This window comes from Notolepis coatsorum (genome assembly GCF_963971535.1).
Source record: "Notolepis coatsorum genome assembly, chromosome: 16".
Taxonomy (NCBI): domain Eukaryota; kingdom Metazoa; phylum Chordata; class Actinopteri; order Aulopiformes; family Paralepididae; genus Notolepis; species Notolepis coatsorum.
This window is the reverse complement of record NC_140180.1, coordinates 24,016,684-24,025,194: the sequence shown is the minus strand read 5'-3', so window position 1 is coordinate 24,025,194 and position 8,511 is coordinate 24,016,684. Positions and strand designations below refer to the sequence as shown.

At 45.0% G+C, this 8,511-nt stretch overlaps 1 protein-coding gene across 1 annotated transcript in view; it reads left to right on the top strand.

Moving 5' to 3' along the window:
- frmpd1b (FERM and PDZ domain containing 1b) overlaps positions 1 to 8,511 on the top strand; it is a gene marked incomplete at both ends in the record, with an annotated part of 52,931 nt that overhangs the window by 18,259 nt on the left and 26,161 nt on the right. Inside the window, 3 exons of the mRNA XM_084331988.1 lie at positions 2,915 to 3,010; positions 5,016 to 5,141; positions 6,895 to 7,014. Of these exons, the coding sequence (XP_084188114.1) occupies positions 2,915 to 3,010; positions 5,016 to 5,141; positions 6,895 to 7,014 (342 nt within the window). The remainder of the gene's footprint in view (positions 1 to 2,914; positions 3,011 to 5,015; positions 5,142 to 6,894; positions 7,015 to 8,511) is intronic.

Sequence of the window (8,511 nt, the reverse complement as noted above, 5' to 3'; positions counted from 1 at the left end):
TTCATGTCAGAAACGCCCCCCAGTCGATATACATTTGGACACGCGGACTCCCATCCGACAAGATTATCGTTGTGCGACTGCTACTGACTGCTGCTACTGATACGATGGACCTTTATTAATCTCCTTGGGGAAATTCTGGGGCCATCGCAGCACAGGGGGAGTGGGAGGGGAAATACTGGCAGGGTAATAGAAATAAACAAGACTAGGCAAGCCTAGTCAAACCGGACCCCGATACATTTGTGTTAATTATGATTCATGTAAATGTGTGTACCGCATAGCGTATGTCTCAGTGGGACTTGATTCATGCACTGCAGTTCATGGGCTAACATTAGGCTGCTACCATGGCTACTCACTAGCAAATGTTAAATCCACCACACAAAAGAAAGCAAAGCTATCAAATTAACTGAACTGATACATGTTTTGAATGAATTTTGCGGCCTGTTGGTGCTAACGTTAGCAGCTAGCATCATCATCATTATCATCATTATCATCATCAACCAGAGGCTATAGCAGCGTTCCACCACTAGGCAAAGCTAAAGCTAACATTATCCCCAGCCCATGTCTTTGCGAGTAAATAGCGCCAAACCCACAAGTTGACTGTGAGCTGTGGCCTTGCGCCATGTTGTATGGCACGACACATCATACGAACACTATGGATATCGTAGGTGGAGAGATGACAGTGGAGAGAGTGAAAGCTATGATCAAAATAGTCATTGTTAAAACTCATTGGACGCCAGAGGTTGCTGTGTACCGTGTGGTAAGAAGGCCACCGCTTTAAAGTATATGGATACATGGCAGTGTTTGCAGGGCTCAAACTATATTAAATATCATAGCTATGGATATAGTAATATTGCCCATTTGACATCGAGTATCTATCGTTCAATTTGTGAAAAAAAAAAAAGAATTCATCCATACATTCCCGTTTTATACCGTGGTGAATATGAGTATAGTTTTAGAGTACTCCTGTCTAATACCAGGAAACGACGCTATGCAGCGTTTAGTGCATTTCACTAAAAGCCGTGGCGTTTCTCGCCTGTATCAACAATCAATCTGAAATCAACGCTATATTATCGGTATTATGTTTCATCATGAATGCAAGGAAGGGGGGTGGGGGGGGGGGGGTCGTTTTCCTATGCTTTGATCGTCACCAACGGAATACGTTACACACACACATACGCTCGGGTCGCGGTGAATGGATTCTTGGATCAACGCCAGATTGATACCATAATATCCCTTACCTTGACTAGGATGTACTCCGAAAAGAATATTCCAATTATCTGATCGCCATTCCAAGTATTGATGTCGATCGTGTTGCCAACATAATCCACCAAAGAACATGAACCGGGAGTGCTTGATTCTCCTCAATCCATGTGTTATAAACGCTTGTCCTGCCCGACAAGGAAAACCCGGATCGGACTTTTTAGATCGACGCACAGACCAAGCCAGAGCGTTTCAAAGGATGTGCAATACCGGTCGCGAGGCGGCAGGCGGCGGTATTGGACGTTTGCAATCTCAGACTCATTCCCAATGATAACACAGGCTCCCTCGATGGATTATGAATGGGAATATCGAATAAAAGAAATAACGATAGAAAACCAGAGAAATCTCGGGTCTGGCGCCCAACGTATGGCGAGTTAACCCGGGTTACCGCGGGTCTGGCCCTGAATGTGTTAAAATAGTCTCATAACCGTTCTCTCATTGTCAATAACATAATATTTATACCTAATTTAGCTTGAACCTTCTTGGAATCCCCTCAAGGAGTTCTGGCGGGGCCCTGGACCACATTTTGGGAACCCCTTTACTTAAGCCCTGTGAGAATAGGACAATGTGAAATTCCATTCATTTCAAGATCTGAAAACGCTTTTGATCATTCTCTCCTGTGTATCTCTCGGTGTTCCTCAGCCCCTCACGCTGTCTCTCTACATCTTTTTTATGATCTCTCAGTACTGCTTCCTACCTTCATCACTCTGTATCTTGCCAACCTCTTTCCAACCTTTATTTTAAGACATTCTTTTTGGCATCTGATCCTTCAAAATATTCAGTCTCACTCCCACATGATGTACAAGCATGTTTAGCTTCTTGCAGATATCTGTCTCCGAGATGTACAACTGAATGCCTCTCTTCTCTTCTCTTCTCTCCTCTTCTCTTCTCTCCCCCTCTCTTCTCTTCTCTCCCCTTCTCTTCTCTCCCCTTCTCTTCTCTTCTCTTCCCTTCTCTTCTCTTCTCTTCTCTTCTCTTCTCTTCTCTTCTCTTCTCTTCTCTCCCCTTCTCTTCTCTTCTCTCCCCTTCTCTTCTCTTCTCTCCCCTTCTCTTCTCTTATCTTCTCTCCCCTTATCTTCTCTCCCCTTCTATCCCCTTCTCTTCTCTTCTCTCCCCTTCTCTTCTCTTATCTTCTCTCCCCTTCTCTTCTCTCCCCTTCTCTTCTCTTCTCTTCCATTCTCTTCTCTCCCCTTCTCTTCTCTTCTCTCCCCTTCTCTTCTCTCCCCTTCTCTTCTCTTATCTTCTCTCCCCTTCTCTTCTCTCCCCTTCTCTTCTCTTCTCTCCCCTTCTCTTCTCTTCTCTCCCCTTCTCTTCTCTTTTCTCCCATTCTCTTCTCTCCCCTTCTCTTCTCTTCTCTTCTCTTCTCTTCTCTTCTCTTCTCTTCTCTTCTCTTCTCTTCTCTTCTCTTCTCTTCTCTTCTCTTCTCTTCTCTTCTCTCCCCTTCTATTCTCTTCTCTCCCCTTCTATTCTCTTGTCTCCCCTTCTCTTCTCTTCACTCCCCTTCTCTTCTCTTGTCTCCCCTTCTCTTCTCTTGTCTCCCCTTCTCTTCTCTCCCCTTCTCTTCTATTCTCTTCCCTTCTCTTCTCTCCCCTTCTCTTCTCTTGTCTCCCCTTCTCTTCTCTCCCCTTCTCTTATCTTCTCTTATTTTCTCCAGGGAAACTCTCTTCTCTTCTTGCCCAACGTACTGAAGGTGTATCTAGAAAACGGACAGACCAAGGCCTTCAAGTTTGACAACACCACCACTGTCAAGGTACTTTTCTGGAGCCTAGCAGTGTCTTTACGCCAGACGACCACTGCTTCTCTCTTACTGTAACTCTTTCAGGTGTTCGATCTCACATGTGAACATTCAAATGAGATGATGATGATGATGATGATGATGATGAATGATGGCGTAACAAAGTCCAAAGACCAAGAAAGTGTTCTCAAAACAAAAGAAAAACACACTTGAAAGGGTTTACAGATTAAGCACCACGGTTGCGGTTCATTACATTCGCCGGCTAACCTTTTGAGATTCATGTGTTTTTAGAAGGCATGAGAGAACAATCACAGAGGAGAGTCTCTCTATCCAATCTTCTTAATTCTGTGTGGGAAGAGCCTAAAGATATTCAACACATTATGCTCCAATTAGGTCATCCTACACAAACGTTGGAGTTTGTGGGTGAAAAGCGTATGTCATAATTGAACCCTTCAGACGAAGAGAACATTTAACTGTGTTTTGACATTTTTGGACAGCCTGTATGTATTTGTAACTAACTTACCATCTTTAGATAATTGGGTTTAAATACACTGTTCATCTGAAAAAGAAAACTTGAACTAAAACAAACTTGTAAAGTTCTAGTTAGTTAGTTTGTTTTTATTGGACATCTAAAACAAGGCCACATACATAAATGTGATCATGATCATGTTATGATTGTGTACTGATGTTACAAACTAGAGCAGCCTAGGGGTATGAAGGTTTACAAGCCAAGCTCTAGCCCTAACAATGAAGTGTATATTGATGAAAAGATGAGGAAACGGAACAAATGGGCAGAGAAATAACAGTAAGCTAGCTTACCGTATCATGTACACAAGATCACAGTTGTGGGCGAGCCTCGTCCTAGCTCTCCTCTGAGCAGTGCAGACGTTTTTTTATTAGGTTGGTTCACAATGAGTAGCTTTCTGTCCTGAGGCAAAATGGCGCCCTCCATATGCCGAGATTCATCATCGGTCACCATCTTTCACATCCGTCTGGGAACACCAGTTGAACTGTATTGGATGATTAGCTCCCGCTTCCAGTGTACACAAGCGCACTCATTCCCACACATTTATCAATCAGCTTAACCCAGATATTATTTCTCAAAAGTAGTCAGACAAGTATCTTATTAATGGGAGCATGTCTATGTTCCCCGGGTCCTATGTTCCCCGGATCCTATGTTCCCCGCTTGATTGATTGATTGATTGAACATTTTAGACCACCAGCCCTGATTCCAAACTCTAACCTTAACCAACTTCGAAAGAGGGCCTAAGCTTAACCAGTTTGAAACAAGGCGGACATTAATAATTAATAAAATAATAAAAATTAATAAAATGTTCAATCTATTAATCAATCAAGCGGGGAACATAGGACCCGGGGAACATAGAACCCGGGGAACATAGGGATTATTATTAATGACCCTGTGACCCACCAATGTCAAATTTATCTTATGGTCACTAGGCATAATCTTACTACTGTCAATGATTCTTACTGAAAACAATGTTTTTGCTAAGCAAGCATGTTAAGCCTGGCATCTTTTTTTGCTTCCATTTAACCATGTCATTTTTATTCTTAGACGTCAGTGAGATTAAACGCAACGCACATCCTTTGTGAAAACTCCGGTGTAACCGGTGACACCGGTCTTGTCGAGAGCTTATTCGCCTGTGGGAAAATATCCTCGCCGTGGCGTCCCTACAGACTAAGCTTCATCTGTGACACTCATTAATTAATTAATTAATTAATTAACATTAATGGGTAGCCAATTTAGCTGTCGAAAATGGCTCCTGCCTCTGTCTGTCCATTAGGTCTCACAGGCCTTTCCAGAGCCCACTGACTGGCAGACATCTGGGAGACAGGAACTGTGGTGCTCACTGGTTTTTAAGAGAGCATCTGTTGTGTGTGTGCGCAGCCTAAAGGGAAACTCCATTTGGAAAGCGTGTTTGACATTCTGCCATCGGAGTGCAGCTGGGATGGAAAAGTGTTTGTCTAAGAGGGTCAGAGTTGCTGTTTTTCATTGTTCCAGGACATCGTTCTGACTCTGAAGGATAAACTGTCCATCCGGGCCATCGAGTACTTCGCCCTGGTGCTGGAGCAGCAATACAGCATCACCAAGCTACTGCTCCTGCATGAGGACGAGTTCATCCAGAAGGTGAGGAGGAGCTACGGAGACGCACAGACACACAGGGCGGCAGGGCGGCAGAGCGGCAGGGTGGCAGGGTGGCAGGGTGGCCTAAAGGTAGAAGCACAGACACACAGGCGGCAGGGTGGCAGAGCGGCAGGGTGGCAGGGTGGCCTAAAGGTAGAAGCACAGACACACAGGCGGCAGGGTGGCAGAGCGGCAGGGTGGCAGGGTGGCCTAAAGGTAGAAGCACAGACACACAGGCGGCAGGGTGGCAGAGCGGCAGGGTGGCAGGGTGGCCTAAAGGTAGACACACAGGCGGCAGGGTGGCAGGGTGGCCTAAAGGTAGAAGCACAGACACACAGGGTGGCAGAGCGGCAGGGTGGCAGGGTGGCAGGGTGGCCTAAAGGTAGAAGCACAGACACACAGGGTGGCAGAGCGGCAGGGTGGCAGGGTGGCAGGGTGGCCTAAAGGTAGAAGCACAGACACACAGGGTGGCAGAGCGGCAGGGTGGCCTAAAGGCAGAGAGGCCAACCAGTAACCGAAAGGTTGCTGTGCGTCTATGACACATTTCAGTTGCCTTGTGTCAATTGACAATGAAGTGAATGGTGAACGATAAATGGTGTATTTATATAGCGCTTTTATCCAAAGCGCTTTACAATTTTCGTTTACGTTTACAATTCACACACCGACGGCAGAGGCAACCATGCAAGGTGCCAATCTGCTCATTGGGAGAAATTAGAATCACACACACACACACACACACACACACACACAGGGCACGAAACTAGAGATTTTACGTTTGGTGAGTGAGACTGAGAGGTCTGTCCGCCATGTGGCGGGCAATCAAATAGTCATGTGAAAACCGATCGAAAATCATGATCCAATTCTTAGCGGAGTTCTCACTTGCTGTCTCAGCACAGACATGCAGCGTACTGCTCCTCCTGCCCCTCCCTCACCCATGTAAACAGAGGCTATTGCCTCGGACAGTCACCGTGACGTTAGTCTAGTCAGTGGGACCTCCGTGAGCTACCGTTAGCTACCGTTACAAAATGACCCAGTCAACTATTCACTTTTAGTTTAATACATGAGGCATTGTGTAACGTTATCCAGCCGGCTAGCTACTGATAGCTCCTGATATAAACAAATGCTCCAGCAATAGTCTAGTGCATAATACCTCCGTTGGCTAGGTAGCTCACGTTAGCTCACGTTAGCTCACTAGTCACTACGAAATGTCCCAGTAAACTAAATAGTTCACTGAGGCGTTGTCTTAACGTTATCTAGCAGTAGCTACAGATAGCTCCTGATATCAATGTCTTATAACATGCGTATTCGAGCCCCTGGCTTCCATCGCATGAGGGTATGCTGAATAGGGTCCAGCTGCAGCGCCGGAGAATCCTTGCATGCTGAATGTAGAGTATAGGGTCCAGCTGCAGCACCGGAGAATCCTTGCTGGAGCTGGAGGCTACTCAAGTATACACACAGACAGTGGAGCTGTTTGCAGATAGCAAGCATTTTGACTTGTTGCGTGGTGGCGATGTCTCGCAGATAATACAACTACAAGTATGATTCTATAATATATATATTTTATTAAAAAAAAATTGGCTGGTAAGAAATATGCTTGGCGGGTAGATTTTTCTCATCTACCCGCCACTGGCCGGTGAGTCAAAAAGTTAATTTCGTGCCCTGCACACACACACACACACACACACACACACACACGCACGCACGCACACACACACACACACACACACTCATGTTTTCTATCTTGTGTCTCCTCCAGGTGGTGCAGAAGAAGGACTCCCATGACTACCGCTGTCTGTTCAGGGTGTGTTTCATCCCCAGAGACCCTGTGGACCTGCTGCAGGACGACCCCTCCTCCTTCGAGTACCTCTTCCTGCAGGTCAGACAGTGTGATCTCCCTCTCCCTCTTTTTCTTCTCCACTCTGTCTATCTCGGATGGTCTGGTAGACCCACCTTCTTATCTACCTCTCCCACTCTTTCTTCTCCACTCTGTCTATCTCGGGTGGTCAGGTAGACCCACCTTCTTATCTACCTCTCCCACTCTTTCTTCTCCACTCTGTCTATCTCGGATGGTCAGGTAGACCCACCTTCTTATCTACCTCTCCCTCTTTTTCTTCTCCACTCTGTCTATCTCTGTTGGTCTGGACCAGGGGTTCTCAAACTTTTTCATACCGTGACCCCATTTCATTTAGGATTTTTTTTTTGGGGACCCACACTTAATGTATCGTGTAATTTCAACATGGAATTAAGGAATATGAAAAAATAAAAGCACACGTTGTTGAACTTGATCATGCAAAATATGTTGCCTGAATGTTTGGATCGCGACCCGTAGTTTGAGAACCACTGTGGTAGACCCATCTTCTTATTTAACTCTCTGTTTGGAATGGATGAGGCCATAGGTCACAGGGTGCGAGCAACCCCGGACCGACTAGGTTCACAAGATTTGATTTGATCTTTATTTATCTCTAACATTTTCTTTTTTTTTATCTACTTTTTCTCCCATTTTCTATTTTTCTCCAATCCCAATTTCGTATCGTCCAATTCTACCCTCCCCTGTCTCGAACGCTGTTAGGCCATGCCTCCCACAAGCCGGCTGTAATGTGGACGAAGCCTTGCATCACGTGTCCCCTCCGGTACTCGAGGAAGCAGCAGTCGCATCTTTTCACCTGCACAGCGTGATCTCTCAGCGTCGGGGGTCTGCGTTTGGAGGGCTCGCCGCCCCGTCGCTTCCTGATTCTGCTGCGCAGGCGCACCAACCGACCTGTAGGAGTCGCTGTCCACAACGTCCGATCCCCACCCATCAGCTTCCCACCCCCTAATACTGCCAATTGTATTAGTATGAACGACCAGCCAAGCTAATAGCAATGCGGAGAGCTGGGCTCGAACCCAGCGTCTCCTGCATTGGTGGTGAGTGCCTTGCCCACTGCACCACCTAGCTGCCCTTTATCTCTAACATTTTCAACCATAAACACACACATTTGTAATGACAAATTTACAAAAAAATTATAAATAAATAAATAAATAAATACAATACAAATAAAATAAAATATATCTTCCTAGACATGGAAGCAATAATCAACATAGCTCAAGAAAAAAATGGTTTTGTTCGAGAAGGGACAGAAAAAAGCAAAGCTTATCTGGTCCTGCCCCTTCCTTACAATATCATATCAATATGTAATAAATTATCTATCAATATCAAAAAATAATATACCTATCCATTACAGCAAAATATAAATAAATAATTTAAAAAAATACTAGTTCACGTTATTTTCAAGCTCCTCTACTTATACTTGTCCAAGAATTCCTGTTTATATCTGCATTTAAACATTTCAATATTATTACTTATTTTTATTGCTACATCAAGGCCATTCCAAAT